At 45.7% G+C, this 18,928-nt stretch overlaps 1 protein-coding gene and 1 long non-coding RNA gene across 2 annotated transcripts; one reads left to right on the top strand and one right to left on the bottom strand.

Moving 5' to 3' along the window:
* Positions 1-273: 273 nt before the first annotated feature.
* Positions 274-3,989, top strand: Atp5if1 (ATP synthase inhibitory factor subunit 1). Its single transcript, NM_012915.3, has 3 exons — positions 274-400; positions 492-583; positions 3,727-3,989. The coding sequence occupies exons 1-3, from the start codon at positions 314-316 to the stop codon at positions 3,869-3,871; spliced, it is 324 nt and encodes a 107-aa protein (NP_037047.2). The 5' UTR covers positions 274-313; the 3' UTR covers positions 3,872-3,989.
* A 4,391-nt stretch (positions 3,990-8,380) lies between these two features.
* Positions 8,381-17,123, bottom strand: LOC148006082 (uncharacterized). The gene is made up of 3 exons (XR_015621192.1): positions 16,999-17,123; positions 16,436-16,481; positions 8,381-9,080 (listed from the first exon to the last, which is right to left on the bottom strand). It is a non-coding gene; the product is annotated as an uncharacterized LOC148006082 (long non-coding RNA).
* Positions 17,124-18,928: the final 1,805 nt, after the last annotated feature.

Here is an 18,928-nt window from a genome sequence, read left to right as displayed (position 1 = left end):
TTTTTAATAAAATCGACCTTAAGACAAAAATTGTGCGGTGGAAATGAACAAAATGCCTCATTTGAACGAGACCAAAAATCTCACGGGTTGGGATGAGTCAGAGCCCTGTTTATTAGCTGTTTCCTAATGCATAAACCAGACTCTCAACAATCGCTACGGATTAGCATAAGCCCCGCCTCCCTTCTGATTCGCTGTTTCCCTGCTCGTCCCGCCTCCCCGCCGTCTAGATTGGCGGTTCCAGCCGCCCTCGCAGTTAGCGCGCTAGGAGAGAAGCAACCACGCCCGCAACGCGAGCTGAGCAACGCCGAAGATAATGGCAGGCTCGGCGTTGGCGGTTCGGGCTCGGCTCGGTGTCTGGGGTATGAGGGTCCTGCAAACCCGAGGCTTCGGCTCGGACTCGGTAGGTGGCGGCACGACCTACCGCCCATCGCGGGGTGCGGGTCCTCTTCCTTGTTGTGCCTTTTTTTTAATGTCCACGACTCTCTCTGCAGTCGGAGAGCATGGATTCGGGCGCTGGCTCCATCCGAGAAGCTGGTGGGGCCTTCGGGAAACGAGAGAAGGCTGAAGAGGATCGGTACTTCCGGTGAGGCCCACCTGGTCCCAAGTCCAGCCCCCAATCGCCCTCCCTGTCCTTTCTACGCTCTCTGTCGCTCCACCCATCTTTACCTGGTCCCCTGGGGCGCCCATCTTCTGGCTGAATTCCAAGGCCGGTGAAGCCTTCCGGTCTCCACGTAATCAAGACAGCTAACATCACACTGCTGGCCTCCCACCCAGCCCTAAGCCTTTTACGCGGGTTCTGCAGGACTCAGCCCAAGGCTCGGCTCCTAATTTAGTATTTGCTGTCATCTTCCCCTCCCACAGTAACCCCCTCTGCACCCCTGGTTGAGACTTCCCCAGGTGCTATGAGCAGGGTTTACATCCAGAACATGCAGACCCTCTGAGCCGGTCTCACCTGTCACCCTCATCTTTTCTTCCCAACTGCCCTGTCCTCGCTTTAGTTTTGTGAGCCTGTGTCCATTCCCTGAGGCCTCAGATCCTGTCAGCCATTTCTAGATCCTCCATGTGTCTCCAGTTCTCATAAACTAGATAGTACCTGCTCAAGGTTAGACTTTCCCCATTACTCAGACTTTTGCACTACTCAGGCCCTGAGCTGTACATTTCTCGCCACTGCTTAGAAACAGGGAGTGGACTAGGCCTATCTACAACCTTTTCCCGGCCCCAAGTTATCTTAACTAACTTCTGTCCACTGGACGACCGCCAGAAACTAATCTTGCTTCCGTTTCTCCTTTGGTCTCCTTCCTAAGCCCACGGGGGTTGTTGCTTATTTATGGTATAAGAGCTTAAACAGAGACCTGGGGTTCAAATCTCAGTACCAAAAACAATTCTCAAGATGGCAGTTCTCTTGCCTCAGCTTTGCAAGTGTCAGATTATAAACGTATGCCACCACTCCCTGCTTGGGACCTATGTCCTTTACCTATGTGTTGTTTTGTTGAGTTGTGATTGGGTTTTCTTTCTTGTAAAGATTTATTTTTAATCCTGTGACTAGGATGTGTGCCTGAGCACAGGTGCCTTTGGGAGTTAGAGATTAGGTCCCCTTGGAATTAGAGATACATGAAGTTCTGAGCTCTTGAAATGGGTGCTGGGAACCAACCTGAGGTCTTCTGCTAGAGCATAGGTTGGAGAGATGGCTCGGGATAAGAGCACTGACTGCTTCCAGGGACTAAACCACTACCCAAAGACTGTACATGGACTGACCCTGGGCACCAACTGCAAAGGTAGCAGTGAATAGCCATGTTGGGACACCAGTGGAAGGGGAAGCCCTTGGTCCTGCCAAGGTTGGACCTCCCAGTGTAGGGGAATGTGGGGGAGCAGTAGTGGGGGGTGGATGGGGAGGGGAACACCCATATAGAAATGGGGGGAGGGGGTTGGGGATTTAGCTCAGTGGTAGAGTGCTTGCCTAGGAAGTGCAAAGCCCTGGGTTCTGTCCCCAGCTCCGAAAAAAAGAAAAAAAAAAAAAAGAAATGGGGGGAGGGATTAGGGGACTGATGGACAGGAAACTGGGAAAGGGAATAACATTTGAAATGTAAATAAGAAATACCCAATTTGGGTTGGGGATTTAGCTCAGTGGTAGAGCATTTGCCTAGCAAGCACAAGGCCCTGGGTTCCGTCCCCAGCTCCGAAAAAAAAAAAAATACCCAATTTAATAAAAATGGAAAAAAAAAACAATTTTATCCTAAAAAAAAAGAGCACTGACTGCTCTTCCAGAGGAACCAGGATCTATTGCCAGTGCCCTCAGTGTCTACTAGCAACATGCCTCTCCGGTGGACAGAAGGTAGTTAAAGATAACTCAGGGGCTAGAGAGATGGCTCAGTGGTTAAGAGCACTAACTGTTCTTCCAGAGGTCCTGAATTCAAATCCCAGCAACTACGTGACAGGCATTTGGTTTGTTTCTGGTTTTGGGGTTGGGGATTTAGCTCAGTGGTAGAGCTGTTTATTTAAACATGCCTGTGCGTGTGTGCGTGCACGCTTTTGTGTGTGTGCATCCATGCCTGCGCTGAGCGTGTGCCAGAGGCAGTAGATCCCTGAGGTTGCAGTTACAGATAGTTGTGAGCTGCCTGACGTCGGTGCTGGGAATTGAATTTAGATTCTTCTAGAAGAGAAATACGTTATCTTAATCTCAGAGCCATGTCTCCACTCTGATTTTATTTATATATGCCTGTGTGTGTTGCCTGCGTATATGTATGTATGTATACCTCATGAGTACCTGGAACCTGTGGAGGTTAGAACCCTAGTACAGAAGTTACTTGTGGTTGGGAGCTGCTGTGTGGGTTCTAGAAATGGAACCTGAGCCTCTAGGAAAGCAAGTGCTCTTAAACACTGAGCCATATTCCCTCCCACCTCAGGAAGCTTAAATTCGGAACTTATCCAAAGACAGCAGTTGGATCTCCTAGAAGTACAGTTACAGATGGTTGTAGGCCATCATGTGGATGCTGGGAACTAAACCTTGAGTCTTCCACAAGAGCAGCCAGTGCTCTTAACCTCTGAGTCATCTCTGCAGCCCCTGGTTTCTGGCTTCTGAGACACTCTCACTCTATAGTTAAAGCTGTATTGGATCTCAGGCTGCCTTCAGACCTGCGGTAACCCCTTCTGTGTCATCCCTCGAGATGCTGCGATTCGGGTTGGAGAGATGGCTCAGAGGTTAAGAGCACTGGCTGCTCTTTCAGAGGTTCTGAGTTCAGTTCCCATCAGATGGCTCACAACCATGTGAAATGGGGTCCAGTGCCCTCTTCTGATGTGTCTAAAGACAGCTACAGTGTATACATGTGTATACACAAAATAAATAAATCTTTAAAAAAAAGGGGGAGGGGGTTGGGGATTTAGCTCAGCGGTAGAGCACTTGCCTAGCTCCGAAAAAAAAAAAAAGATGCCGGGATTCCAGTAGTGAGCCACTAACTTGGCCTGCCTTGGAGATCATTGGTTATGATTAAGGATCTCCTCGAGAGGCTGTGAAATGACCCAGAGGCTAAAGGTGCTCTGTGACCAAGATTATGAACCTGAGTTTTGATGCCTGGGACTCACTTTATAGAAGAAGAGAGCGGACTCCCATAAGCTGCACCCCTCCCCTCCATCCCGTGCACACACACAAGTCAATGTAATAGAAGTAAAATAAAGATCTCTTTGGGATGAAAGAATGGGGTTAAACCCTCAGGCACTGTGTCTTTCTAGAGAGAAGACTAGAGAGCAGCTGGCTGCCTTGAAGAAGCACCATGAAGATGAGATTGACCACCATTCGAAGGAGATAGAGCGTCTGCAAAAACAGATCGAACGGCATAAGAAGAAGATTAAATACCTAAAGAATAGTGAGCATTGAGTGCACACAGTCAGTCTCTCACAGAGTGGCCAGTATCATTCCCCACTTCTATAGAGATTGTTTTGAATGATTGATGTTTGACCTGTGTGCTACTAACAGATAATAAATTATCACCAGGATACTTTCTTGATGCCTTCTACTGTCTAGAGCAGCAGTTCTCAACCTTTGGGTTGAGACCCCCATGTGTGCTGTGAGTGAGTAGAAGGAACGACCCTTTCACAGGAGTCACCTAAGAACATCTGAACCGTCAGATGGGTAAAGCGTAGCTGTGGTCTGGAGAACAGAGAGATTCCAAACAGATGGTTTCCAAAGCTACCACTCCAGAAACCAGAAATAATAGCACTGTCTTCCTGGAAAGCTTCCCCATGTGAACCAGCTATTGCTCTAAGCTTGAGACAACTACGATTAGAAACCATACAGAGTTTGGAATGTAGCTTCACTGATAAGAGTACTTGTCTAGCACGGAGCTGTGGGTTCAATTCCCGTCACTGCATAAGCCAGGTAGAGTGGTGTTTGGCTAAAGAATCTTCACAGTGGTTAAGAAGCCCTGACTGCTTCCAGAGGTCCTGGATTCAATTCCCAGCACCCACATAGCTGCTCACAACCCTCCGTAACTCCAGTCCCAGGGATCAGACTCCCTCTTCTATCCACAGGCACTAAACATGTGCACAGACACACAGGCAGGCAAGACACCCATAACACATTTTTTCAAATATTTTTCACTTTAAAACAGATTCTTTTTTTTTTTTTTAAGATTTATTCTGTATAAGTATACTGTAGCTGTCTTCAGACACACCAGAAGAGGGCATCAGATCCCATTACAGATGGTTGTGAGCCACCATGTGGTTGCTGGGATTTGAACTTAGGACCTCCAGAAGAACAGTCAGTGCTCTTAACCACTGAGCCGTCTCTCCAGCCCCAACAAATTCTTTTTTTAAAAGATACATGGGGTTGGGGATTTAGCTCAGTGGTAGAGCGCTTGCCTAGCAAGCCCAAGGCCCTGGGTTCGGTCCTCAGCTCGGGGGGGGGGGGGGGGGGGGGATACATGAGTCAGGCAGTGGTGGCACACGCCTTTGATCCTAACATTCAGGAAGCAGAGGCAGGCAGATTTCCATGAGTTCCTGGCCAGCCTGGTCTGCAGAGTAAGTTCCAGGGGGATAAAAGATACAGAGATACAGTCTGGCCTTCCTGAGACCATGTCTCAAAGAAAGACCACCCGATGCACTGTAACTCAGTACTAAAGCAGTGGCTTAGATGTGCATGAGGGCCTGGGTATAATCCCAGCCCTAGGTATTGAAAAAGTTGCCAGGAATAATACAATGTAACCTATAGACCCTTCCCTTCGTACATAGATCTTGGGTCAGACCTTTGTTTTAACCTTGGTTTGGAATTGAGGAAACCAGAGCCTCCTGACTGCAGGAGTATTCATACAGTGTAAGGATGACTCAGCATTTTTACCACAGCTGACTGAAAGGAAGGAAGTCCTGTTTGGGTTTTTCTGAGGCTTACTATGTAAGGCTGGCTAGTCTGGAACTCACAGAGATCCACCTGCCTCTGCCTCCGAGTGCTGGGATTAAAGGTGTGTGAGTCACCACATTGAGTGAGATACAGGTATTAAATAAAAGATGTAAAATAGTTGAGTTGCAAATTTCCAGGCTATGAGCAAACTGCTCAGCTGGGAAGAAGGTGGATATACTGTTTGTTTTCTTGCTTTAGGTTTTTTTGTTTGTTTGTTTTGTTTTTTTTATGTGCCTTGGTGTTTTGCCTGCATGTATGTCTGTGTGTGGGTGCCAGATCCCCTGGAACTGGGGTTACAGACAGCTATGAGCTACCATGTGGGTGCTGGAATTGAACAACCAGTGCTCTCAACCAATGAGTCATTTCTCCAGCCCTTTTCGATTTTCTTTTTTTTTTTGGTTCTTTTTTTCGGAGCTGGGGACCGAACCCAGGGCCTTACGCTTGCTAGGCAAGCGCTCTACCGCTGAGCTAAATCCCCAACCCCCCTTTTCGATTTTCTTAATGCTTTGTTTTGGGGTGGGGGTTCTGTAGCTCAAGGTGACCTTGAACTCCTGATCTTCTTTCACCCCATCCCCCATCACTCAAGAGCTGGGGTGACAAGCATCAGTCACCACACTTGGTTTTGTTACGTGCTAGAGGTTTATCCTGTGTTTTGTGAAAGGACTCCATCTACAGCCCTAGACCTTGGGAGTCTGGTGAGTGCCTATGTGTGGGTGTGGACTGTTTGGGTTTGGGGTGTTGGTTGGTTGGTTTTGTTTTTTTCAAGACGGGGCTTCCCTGTGTAGCCCTGGCTGTCTTGGAACTTTCTCTCTGAAGACCAGGTTGGCCTTGAACTCAGATCCATCTGCCCCTTTGTCCTAGAGTCCTGAGAGGTAAGTCCCACCACCACCTGGCTTTGGTGTTTTTTAAATGTTATATGTATGGAATGTTTTGCCTGCGTGTATGTCTGGACACTATGTGCATGCCTGGTGTCCAAGGAAGGCAGAAGAATATGTAGTTGTGAGCCACCATGTAGATGCTGGGTATTGAATCCCAGTCCTCAGGAAAGAACAACCAGTGCTCTTAAAACCGCTGAGCTGTGTCTCCAGCCCATTTTGTTTTCTTTGTTGTTTTGAAACAGAGTCTGAGCTGGCCCAAAACTTACAATGTTTACCAGATTAGTCTTGGCCTTGAATTTACAGAGATCAACCTGCTTCGTAGGTGCTGGATTAAAGGACTGTGCCACTATGCCTGTCTTGTTTGTTTGGAAAGGAGGCTTCACTATGTAGCCCTGGTTGGCTTGGAACTTGCTATGTAGACCGTAGACCATGTTGGCCCAAACTCAGGGATTTGCCTGCCACTGCTTCCATGTAGTGGGGGCGGGGAATTATAAATAAATATATATATATATATATATACATATATATACATATATACATATATATATACACATATATACATATATATATACATATATACATACATACATATATATATATATATATATATATCCACTTTGTAAACCCTCATTTAGCTTTTAAACACAAGGTCTTTGTAGCTCAGGCTGGTCTAGAACTCACTATGTAGCCCCAGCCTAAACGTCCCGAGTGCTAAGAGCTCAGATCTGTCTCCACTTTGGCTGCAGTTCTTATTTTGAGGCAGGGTCTCTATGCAGCCCAGGCTGATCTGGAATTTGCTCTGTAACCCAAGCTAGCCTGGAACCCACTGTGCTGCCTGGCCCCTAGGCCAGCCTGGAATCCTGGAATTCCTGCCCCAGCCTCCTGAGTACCGGGGCTATCGGCAAAGGCCATCACTTCTGGCCCATAACATCCCACAAAATACATTTCAAGTAACACTACAGTGGATACTCCATGACTTGTGTGTGGGTTTACACGGAAGAGGTACCCGTTCTGGCTGGCTTCAGGGGAAGAATCAGTATTTTATTAGGAGAATGGTGATCAGTATTTCACAGAATCTCTAGACATGAACGAAGCGGACTGAGCAGGAAGCATAAATAGCTCTGTGAGCTGCAAGAGCAGACCTGTCTAAACAGCTTCCAACCAGCATGTCCCTCACTGGGCACTCTCTGGGGTTTGTTTTCGTTCTGACTTAACAAACTGTGGCTTTGTTTTAGTACAGCTTTCTTAAATTGTATTTTTCTTTTGTGTATGTGTGTAGGTACCACAGCTTGTATGGGGTGGGGGTCACTGGACAATTATGAAGAGATGGTGTGGGTCCTGGGAATTGAACTCAGGTTGTCAGATTGGCAGCAAGCACCTGTACGAACTGAGACCTGTCACTGACCCTGTCGTGTGTCGTGTGTGTGTGTGTGTGTGTGTGTGTGTGTGTGTGTGTGTGTGTGTGTCTTTTAAAGTTATTTTAGGTATGGGGAAGGTATGGTGTGGTGAGTATGTTTGTGCCACAGAGATCAGAGGACAACTTGCAAGAGTATTCCACTCTTGACCATGTGATTTCTGGGGACCGAGCTCAGGTCCTTGCCAGGTTTGGTGGCAGGCATCTTTATCTACTGAGCATCTTACCAGCCCATTTTTGTTTGTTTGTTTGTTTTTTATCCTTTTTTCATTTTCTTTTTCTTTCTTTCTTTTAAAAAAAAAAAAAAAAACTAGGGGGTTGGGGATTTAGCTCAGTGGTAGAGCATTTGCCTAGCAAGCGCAAGGCCCTGGGTTCGGTCCCCAGCTCCGGGGGAAAAAAAAAAGCAGGGCAGGCTGGAGAGATGGCTCAGCGGTTAAGAACACTGACTGCTCTTCCAGAGGTCCTGAGTTCAATTCCCAGCAACCACATGGTGGCTCACAACCATCTGTAAAGAGATCCGATGCCCTCTTCTGGTGTATCTGAAGACAGCTACAGTATACATATAATAAATGAATAAATCTTTAAAAAACAAAAACTAGGGGTTGGGGATTTAGCTCAGTGGTAGAGCGCTTGCCTAGCAAGCACAAGGCCCTGGGTTCGGTCCCCAGCTCTGAAAAACAAAAACAAAAACTAGTCCTATAGAGTTTTACAAAGTAGATTATTTACAGCTTGCACAAATTTATCTGTTACAGAGCATGTTACAGTTAATCGCTTATTACATCTGAAGTTATTTTTGGCAGATTATTTTCATTAATTATGCATACTTTTTTAAACTTGACAGTCCTGTAAATCAAATGAAGGATCGTACACTGTACACTGGGCTAAGTACCCTAGCCCTGGTTTAATTTTACTGCCAAGGTTCCTGACACAGGTTGTGAGGTAACTTCTCCGCAGGTCTCCTGATGAAGTTTCTCCTGAGCAGGAAGTTGTCTCCTTCTCCGATAGTGCTCTCAAAGCCCTTAGCTACGCGTAGTTCCAGGGTTCCAGGTTTTGATACCCAATTGCTCCCTCTTCCACGCCGTGTGAGAAGTGGTGCCTCTGCTCCTCTGAGGACGATGATGGACGAAGGCTCTTTGGCAGTAAGTGTAGACGAGGCTGTGGTTGGGGTTGGCACTAATGTCGGCTGTGACAGGAACCCCGTCAGCATGTCTGTGCAAACCAGCGCGGTGTAACTCCTGATTCTAACTCCCTGAGGTTTCCGCAACAGTTAACTCAAAAGTTGTTTTCAGCCGAGCTGGGGTGGTAGACACCTTTAATCCCAGCACTTAGGGTGCAGTTCAAGGCCAGCCTGGTCTATATAGAATGAGTTCCAGGACAGCTGAGGTTACACTGAGAAATCCTGTCTCAAACAAACAAACAAACAAACAAATAAATAAACAACAAAAAGTTGTTTTCAACTCAGGCTACACATGTAAATAGGGGGGCGGGGGAGTCTAAAAACAAAATTTCAAAAGATAGACGTCTACCCCAGTGGTCAAACGCTTGAATAATTCCTGGGTTTGAGTCCTGGCATGGGAAGTAGGGAGCGGAGGGGAGGAAGAAGAGGAAGATCATCATTATCTTGGGACCAATTACATCCAAATTTATGGCTGAAGAAATGGCCCCGTCGATAAAGCAACCAATGCAGACCCATGAGGACCTGTAACTAGAACAGAGGGGGCAAAGGGAGGTGGAGGCAGGAGGATTTCTGAAACTAACTAGTCATCAGCCTAGCACAATCCGTAAGCTTTGGGTTCAACGAGTGTCTTAGGGTTTTACTGTTGCGAACAGACACCGCGACCAAGGTAAGTCTTATAAAGACAACATACGTATACACACACACCACACATACGTACACACACACACATATACATACACATATACAGACATACATATACATACAAACACATATACATACACATATACAGACACATACACATATACATACACATACAGACACACAGATACATACACATATACAGACACACACAGACACAGATACATACACATGCATACACACACAGACACAGATACATACACATGCATACACATACAGACACACACACATGCACACACACAGACATACACATGCACACACACACAGACATACACATACAGACACATATACATACACATGCACACACACATACACACAGACACTTATACATACACATACACATACATATACATATACCTATCTAGGGACAAGGGCACCAAGCATGGATGTAGTATACATACATGCAGGCAAACACTCATACACATACAGTTTTATTACTTATTTTGTTGTTTCAACATAGGGTTTCTCTGTGCAGCACTCTCTATCCTGGAACTTGCTCTGTAAACCAGGCTGGCCTCAGCTTCAGAGATCTCCACCTGCCTCTGCTTCCTGAGTGCTGGGAATTAATGGTTATACCACCACATCTGGCTATTAAATTTTTTTTTAATCAAAGAAGAAACAAAAAAAGCTGACTGTAGTAGTGAACACCTCAGAATTCAGAAGACTCAGTCAAGACCATGCTTCTTATTTTAAAGGGCTTGGTTTTTTTCTAAATTTACTTATTCTATATATGTGACTTCACTGGCATTGTCTTCAGACACACCAGAAGAGGGCATCAGATCTCATTACAAATGGTTGTGAGCCCCCATGTGGTTGCTGGGAATTGAACTCAGGACCTCTGGAAGAGCAGTCAGTGCTCTTAACTGCTGAGCCATCTCTCCAGCCCTGTTTGGATTTTTATTTTATTGAGGTATGGTCTTGGGTCTGTGGGAAACACATGGTGACTCACAACCATCTGTAATAAAATCTGATGCCCTCTTCTGGTGTGTCTGAAGTCAGCTACTGTGTACTTATATATAATAAATTAATCTTTTTTTTTCTTTTTTTCAGAGCTGGGGACTGAACCCAGGGCCTTGCGCTCGCTAGGCAAGCGCTCTAGCTCTACCACTGAGCTAAATCCCCAACCCCAATAAATTAATCTTTAAAAAATAAAAATAATGGGTTGGGGATTTAGCTCAGCGGTAGAGCGCTTGAGGCCCTGGGTTCGGTCCCCAGCTCTGAAAAAAAGAAAAGAAAAAATAAATAAATAAAAACAATTCAGTCCTGGACATTGGTATTTTTTAAAAAAATCTCCCTGTTTGGTTTTGTTTTTTTTCCTAAGATGGCCAGTTGAGAGTCACTGGCCTGTCTGTGTTTGAACAGTTTACTCTCTGTCTAAGTCACTGGGCTGAGGGCACCAGCAAGGATAAAAATTCAGTTTCTACTCTCGTCGCCAAGAGATAGACTCTACTTTAAGGGTAGCATCTGTGGTTTTTTGGTCTCTTTGCCCAACTCTTACAAAGAGAGCCCTGGGTTATTCCTGCATTCTGTAAGCTCTGTTGGGTATTCTAGGTTAAAAAGAAAAGAAAAAAACCCTAGTATTTTTTTGTTGTTTTGTTCTGTGACAGGTCTCCTATATCCCAGGTTGGCCTTGAACTCAGCACCCAAGCAGAAGTCCAGATGTAGGAAGTCTGGACCAGGATGTGCTGGATGTGCTGTCCTAGTATACTTCCCACTTTACTTGCTTGAGTCAGGGTCTCACAGAATCCGGAGCCCAAAGCTTTTCAGCCAGGGTGGCTGCCAGTGTTGAATCCGTGGCTCTGTCTGCCCCAGAACTGCTGTGACTACTTACAAATGAGCCAGATGACTTTTGACATTCCGGCATAGAAGGGGGGGCCTAGGCAGGGTGATTAAACCCTTACCTAAGATTCTAGTGAGCTGTATATAATTCTCCCTGCCTGTACAAGGCCGGGTACTCTCGGGAGGTGCTTGAATATACACAGTCTGTGGAAGGTTAACTGGAGGGCAGAACGCAGTCTGTGCAGCTATAAGGAAGTCATACATGCTGAGGTAAGGCTTTCTGGTGGTGTGAGTGCTTTGGGCCAGTCATACTCTTTTTTTTTTTTTTTTTTTAGATTTATTTATTTTTATTTATGTGAGTAGACTGTAGCTGTACACACTAGAAGAGCACATTGGATCCCATTACGGATGGTTGTGAGCCACCATATGATTGCTGGGAATTGAACTCAGGACCTCTGGAAGAGCTGCTCTTAACTCCTGAGCCTTCTCTCCAACCTGGGCCAGTCCTATTCTAAACAAGCTTAACAAACGAATTGGTTTCCCAAGCTGGACTTATAGCGAAATCCCGCATTGGTTGATATCAGTGCTGATAAGGAGGAGGAAGGTGTTTCTTTATGTGTGTCCAGGGAAAGAGTTCTCAAAAACAGCCAGCAATCTTAGCAATCTTCGCATCCCCTCCCTCCTCCCAGCCATGCTCCAGTTAACAGGCGCACAGCCACGCCCAATTTTTATGTGGGTGCTACGATCTAAAGTGAGGTCCTCCAGCTTACACAGCAAATGCCCTTCCCACCGAGCCCAACCGTGAGAGTGCGTGGGTGTGTTCCTCTAGCACACTGGGTTTTATGCAATCCTGGGGCCTGGACCCAAAGCTTTCCGTGGGCTTGCTTAGCGCTGTGCCGCCGTACATATCAGTTTTATTTTCTTTAAACTTTGGTCCAGCAAAGTTACTTTTGGTATTTACTATCTGCTGGGCACACAATGTTCCCTTGGAGATCCAGCTACAAAATAGCGACAGGGAATCCACGGCCTACTGGGAAAGATACCTGGTTAAAAAGGATTAGACAAAAATGTGGGCAGTGCTCCAACAGCAGTGTGTGTGGGATGCTGGAGGAGAGGCGAGGCCCTGCACCCAGATCTGGGGCTCAAAGGGACAGGATGATGGAAAAGGTGGAAGGGTGGAAAAGAGGGGTGCGGCTCAATGGAACCCTAAAGAACCTGCTCTGAAAAAGCAAACGGGCTCCTGGAGATTGATAACCGTTCCCCCAGTGCAAATGGAGGGAACACTGTGGCAGGGTAGCGACACTGCGGTGGGGTAGCAGGCTAGGGCCTACCACTTCCACTGGCTAACCTGACCACACGCATGCTTAATCTGTGTCCCCATCCTCAGTCCTTTCCTTCTTCCTGTCCTCCCGAAAGCCTTTCTTTCCTCCCTTTATTAGAATGACAGCAGCGGAACGCCTGAGCCACCTGTACCCTACTCCCGGGGATCTACCTATAACGGGAGCAGTCAAACGAAAGAACTCATGGGAACACATATCTTACACACACCCCCCCCCCCGTTGTTTTGTTTTCTTGTTGTTTTGTATGCAAATCCGGACGGTCTGCTTCAAATTTATACCAACCCTGCCTCTGCTCCCAAGAGTGAATATATATTTTTCTCTCTCTTTTGGTCTTCCCGCCCCTCCCTCTCTTCCTCCCCTCCCCAAGTCTATTTATTTAATGAATATGAATACACTGTCGCTGTCCTCAGACACACCAGAAGAGGGCATCAGATCCATTACAGATGGTTGTGAGCCACCATGTGGTTGCTGGGATTTGAACTCGGGGCCTATTTGAAAAAGCAGTCAATGCTCTTAACCACTCAGCCATCTCTCCAGGCTCCCCTGCCCCCCTTTGTTATTGAGTTTATTTTTTTTCAGATAAGGCCCAGGCTGGCCTCAAATTTATCGTGTAGCCCACCTCCTCAGCGCTGGGATTGTAGACCTGTGTCACCATACAAAGGGTGTTTATTTTCACTTTTCTTTGTTTTTTTGTTTGTTTGTTTGTTTGTTTTGGTTTTTCTCTGTGTAGACCTGACTGTACTGAACCTCACTCTACAGACCAGGCTGTAGAGATCTGCCTGTCTCTGCCTCCTGAGTGTGGGGTTAAAGGTGTGTGCTACCATGTCTGACTTCATTCTCACTTTCTTTAAAAAAAAATAAAATACACAAACACCCCCCCCCCAATATATATATAATAAAGGCTACATAGCCTAGGCTGGTCTTGAACTCAGGATTCTTCTAGCTCACCCTCCAATATGCTGGAATTTCCAGGCATGTACTACCAGATCTAGCTCTTATTTTAAAAATTGGGTACAGCTGGTAATTTTAACATTCAAAAGGGAAAGGTAGAAAGGTCAGTCTAGGTATATAGGCAGTTTGAAGCCAACTTGGGCTACATGACATTATCTTGAAAAAGACGAGGGGCTGAAGATGGCTCAGTGGTTAGGAGCAGTGACTGGTCTTCCAGAGGTCCTGAGTTCAAATCCCAGCAACCACATGGTGGCTCACAACCATCTGCAAGGGGATCTGACGCCCTCTTCTGGTGTGTCTAAGGACAGTGACAGTGTGCTCACATATATAAAATAAATCTTTAAAAGAAACAAGAAGCTGGAGAGATGGCCCAGTAGTTAAGAGCATTTGTTGCTTTTCCAGAGGACCTGGGATCGATTCACAGCACCATAGGGCAGCTAACAATCATGTGTTGTAAGTCCCAGAGGATTGACACCCTCTTCTGGCTTCCACAAGTTCTGAATACAAGAACTATCACAAGTTGTGTATATAGGAACATAAAGGTAAAACATTAATACACATAAACATTTATTTTTTTTAATCCAAGGGCTAGACAGTTGGCTCAGTGATTAAGACACTTACTACTCCTACGAGGACATGGATTCAGTTCCCAGTACCCACATGGTGACTTACAACTGTAACTTCAATTCCAGGAGCTCTGGAAGAACAATCAGTGTTCTTAACCTCTGAGCCACTGCTCCAACCTCTTCTTTCCTTTCCTTTCTTTTTCTTGTTTGTTTCATTTATTTTTGTTTTTTTGGGACAGTTTCTCGATGTTTCACTGGCCATACTGGAACTCACTCTGTAGACCAGGCTGGCCTCAAACTCCAAGATCCACCTATCTTTGCCTCCTGGGTGCTGGGGACTAAAGGCCCGAGCCACCACACTAGACTTGAGCCCATGTTCTTAATGCCAGCTGCCCCAAAAGTAGACCTTGTCTCTTAAGTGGGAGGGAGAAGTTAATGATTACTTTACTACATAAAGGAGAGAGAGAAAAAAAGTTGGTAAAGTGAACGAGAAACTCCTGTCGTTGCCTTACACCTTGACCCTGAGCAAAGGTGTGTGCCAATAAGTACTTGCAGAAGTGGGAGGAAGTAGGACATTGTATCCTCTGGAATTACAGCTGCCAGTGACTGTGAGACATTGTCTGGGTGCTCTTAACTGCTAAGCCATCTCTCCAGACCACCTCACTCCTTTACTTTTCATTTTGGAACAGGGTCTCACTAACCTCTCCAACCAGCCTTTGGACCTATGATCTGCCTGCCTCTGTCTCCCCAGGAGCTGGATTTTTGGACATGCGCCCCCGGGCTCAGCTATGTTGAGGAATGGGAAGGTTTTGGACTTGGATTCCTAGAGATAATATGGATAAGTTAAACGGTCTGTGTGCATCAGGATTCCTGAAAGCAGGAAAAGACAAGTCTGGTTACTGGCTGGTGATCTCAGTGTCACAAGAGAAATCATACCTAGGGGATTTTTGGTGAAATCTCTCAAATGTTTTTTTGTTAAGGTCTCATGTAGCCTAGGCCTCTGAAGGCACCTTGTGCATGTGTAGTGCACATACATATATATATATATATATATATATATATATATATATATATATATATATATATATATACAGGCATGTACAGATAAACAACTTATTTTCTGTAAAGAATAAAAAGTTGGGCTGGAGAGATGGCTCAGCAGTTAAGGGCACTGACTACTCTTGCAGAGGTCCTGAGTTCAATTCCCAGCAACTTAGAACCATCTGTAATGGGATCTGATGCCCTCTTCTGGTTTGTCTGATGACAGCTGCAGTGTACTCATATAAATACAAATAAATAAATCTTGGGAAAAAAAAGAATTAAAAGTTGAAGAGCCCAGAATGGTCATGGCACAGGTGTATAATCTAAGCATTCCAGAAGGTGGAGACTTGATCACCAGAGGGTCAAGGTCATCCTCTAGGCTACAAAAGGCCGAAAAAAGCCTGTGCTACAAGAGACCCTGCATTATGTAAGAGCTGACAAAGACAGTACAAATAAGAAGTAAAAACTACAAAGATCATACAGCTAGGTCTGCAAAGCCAGCTACTCAGGGGCCTAAAGTGGGAAACTCAATAGTTGTTCCTATCTGGTCTTTGAACAACAGGTTTCTCATTCACTTTTTTTTTTTTTTTTTTTTTTTTTTTTTTTTGATACTGGCACTTACTGAGTTATCGAAATAAATCACTACATAGCCCAGTGTGGCCTTGAAGAACCGTCATCATGCCCGGCTTAAGGGTCTCTTTAATATTAAAAATGTAACACATTGAAGCGCTTAAGTATGTAAATGGATTTTTTTTTTAAAAAGTGTGTAGAGATTTAAAACACCAGGGAAGGCAACACAGACTTGCAATCCCAGATACTTGGGAAGCTGTAGCAAGGGAATCATAAAGTTATGATTCCTCTCCATACATAACGAATTTAAGTTCCGAATTTGAGTTCCGGGCCTGGTGTACAGGAGACCCAGTCTCATATTAAAACAAAAAAGGGTGGGGGGTGGGAAGGCAAGCCTTGAGCTACCTGCTCCCTTCCTGCTCAGGGAGGGCGGAGGAGAGGCAGGCGCTACGTTTTACACCAACGTTCTACACCAATCAGAGCGCGGTTGATAGGCGGAGCAAGAAGATTTTAAAGACCTTTCGGGTCCCCTCAACAGCCTCGGAGACTCTTGTCAGCCTGGAAACATGCCTGGTCCTATCCGGAGCGCCGCTGAGGGCTCCTATTGGCTTATTATAAAACCCCCGCCTACCTTGCTGCTCATTGGCCGCCGCGATTTACGTAAGAAGAGCCTGTTGCTGAGCACCGGGAAAGAAAAAAAAAAAAAAAAAAAAGTGATGCAGTTTTTGTCCAGGGGACTTTGGGGAAAACAGCAATATAAATAACAACCCCGGCTGCCCTGTTGAAGAGTTCTTCTGCGTTAGCTTTCGCCCTCACAACAGGCCTTCTTTGGCATAGCAGGAAACAGGGGCAGAGAGAAATGATGTTCTGATTTCACACGGTTTAAAAAAACTAGGACTGCATCCACCCTTTCCCCCTTCTGTCCATCTTGATAGGTAGTAGGGCCCGTTGGAGTGGAGTAGGAGAAAAAGGACACCACAGCAAACATTTTTTTTAAATCAAGCCACTGGATCAGCCTGTTAAAGTAATCGGTTGGTTGGACCTTAAGATCTGGTCTCCATGCCGCAGACAGATTTCCGAGGGTTTTTAGCGAATTCCTTCTGTCTCGGGCAGAGGCTTTCTTCCTCTGGGATGGGAGGGTAAGCCAAAGCTATGGGAGAAATACTTAGGCTGTGAAGTTTTACAAAAGCTTACTTCTTGCTAGACTCTTCAGCAGCCACGCGATATTTACTTAGCCATTGCCTGTCTTCTTAGTAAGACCTCGACGCCATGATATGGGGCCTGACAGTCGTCTGTACAGAATCATTCGGAGCGGCTCTGGAAGCCTTTTTTCAGTCCACGGGGACTGAACTATAGCAAGATCTGACCTGCAGGGGGCGCTGCGGGCTTGCTCAACTGATCAAACTAGAAAAGTCCAGCTAATTGCCCCGAAAGCGCCCAGAATATATTAGCTTTCATATTTTACTAATAAAGGCGAGCTTTTCCAAACTTGACGTTTTCTACTCAAAATGTGCAGTAGAGGGAAATGAGTTTATCAGGACAAACACACTAGTTCTCTCTGCACATCGACCGGAGAGAGCTCTCCTTCCAAACTTCCTCGCTTTTTAGAAAACAGAAACAGATTTAAGGGTTGGGAAAGGACTGGGCTTAATTTGGTGACTAGAGACAAAAACAAACCTTTGAGTCGCTGTTAGGATCGTAGCGGACTCTGTTTTTGAGGGTCTGTGATAACTCAAAGAGGCGAGGTCAGAGTTGACCCTTGTTCAGGACCTCACACAATGCCTACTTAATGAGTAAGTGAATGTATGAGTAAGCTTTTGGTGGGTGTGTGGAGTATCTCCTTTGGATTTGTCAAACCAATCGAACCGAGAGAAGCTTCTTCCATACAAGATTTCCCTGGGCAGAAACTGTGTTCTGCAGTTGGAGACTGGAGCTGAAAAACAATAAAAATTCAAAGAAAAAAAACAAACAAACAAGGAATGATAAACCTTAGTGCCTGGAAGGGTTACATTGCAAGGCCATTATAATAAAACGGCCCAAGATTTTGATGCCATGAAATTAATTCTGAAAAAAAAAATAGATGAGAATCCCGTTAGGTTCATAGTCTGACAGGGTCTGAAATTGAAGAAGTCTCAAAAGCCTTTCAGATCTGATCTAGACACGTCTTCTCCAGGACTTCAATATGATTAAGGACTCAAAACAGCTTTGGCCAATCAGTGGCCTTAGCACGGCTGATGCAAGAGTCCAGAGAGTATGGCAACAGGAGGAAGAAGGAGACCTTGCCTGACCAAAATATGCAAGGCACGGGGGGGGGGGGGGGGGGGATGCGTCCAACCAGTGTTTAGCACACCTCCCCATCCCTCACCCAGCTGGCAGCTTCTCTGCTGGATTTCTACCACCTGGCCTAGCAACTAGCACACACTACATGGTCAGAGCTGTTTACTGAATGCCCCACCGTTACTCTTCCTCAGATGCTCTAGTCATTGTCAAATGGTCACTGAGCTTCCCAGAGAGGCCCTGCCACAGAACCTCGCTGACACACCCATTCTAGGCCACTTTCCAGTTATGTCTCCTAATTAATAGATCTGGCTTAGGCGCCGATTACAAGTGCCAGCCTGCCTCTTAGATATTCACGTCCTTCTCTCCTCACTGGCGGGGCCGAGTTTCTGCTATGGAGTCATACTGCCTCTGAACACGTTGCACATTACTAAGCCACCTGACCGTGGCCGGCACGCCTCTCGAGAGCTTCAGTTTTGTCATCCGTCAAATGGGGACATAAGGCTTACTTGAGGAGGTTGTGGTGAGAGTTATAATGGGATCATGGGTGGATCTGGGACTCTCGTTAGTAGAGCTGAATACTGTTAAAAAGTATGTCTCCTCTGCTCTGATTCTTTTTTTTTTTTTTTTTTAATTTTTTTTTTCCCCGGAGCTGGGGACCGAACCCAGGGCCTTGCGCTTCCTAGGCAAGCGCTTGCTCTGATTCTTTAGATGCTAGGTCACAAAAGATCTAGCATTGGTGTCTTCTGATTTTCCTCCACAGAAATTATTTGCCTTATAAATGGAGCCTATAGTTTTATCTCTAAAGATCAGAAAGCCTATTTTGTTTTTTTTTTGTTTTGTTTTG

This window comes from Rattus norvegicus, chromosome 5, assembly GCF_021556685.1.
Source record: "Rattus norvegicus strain SHRSP/BbbUtx chromosome 5, alternate assembly SHRSP_T2T, whole genome shotgun sequence".
Taxonomy (NCBI): Eukaryota; Metazoa; Chordata; class Mammalia; order Rodentia; family Muridae; genus Rattus; species Rattus norvegicus.
The sequence above is the reverse complement of the archived record's forward strand: the minus strand, read 5'-3'. Positions and strand labels throughout refer to the sequence as shown.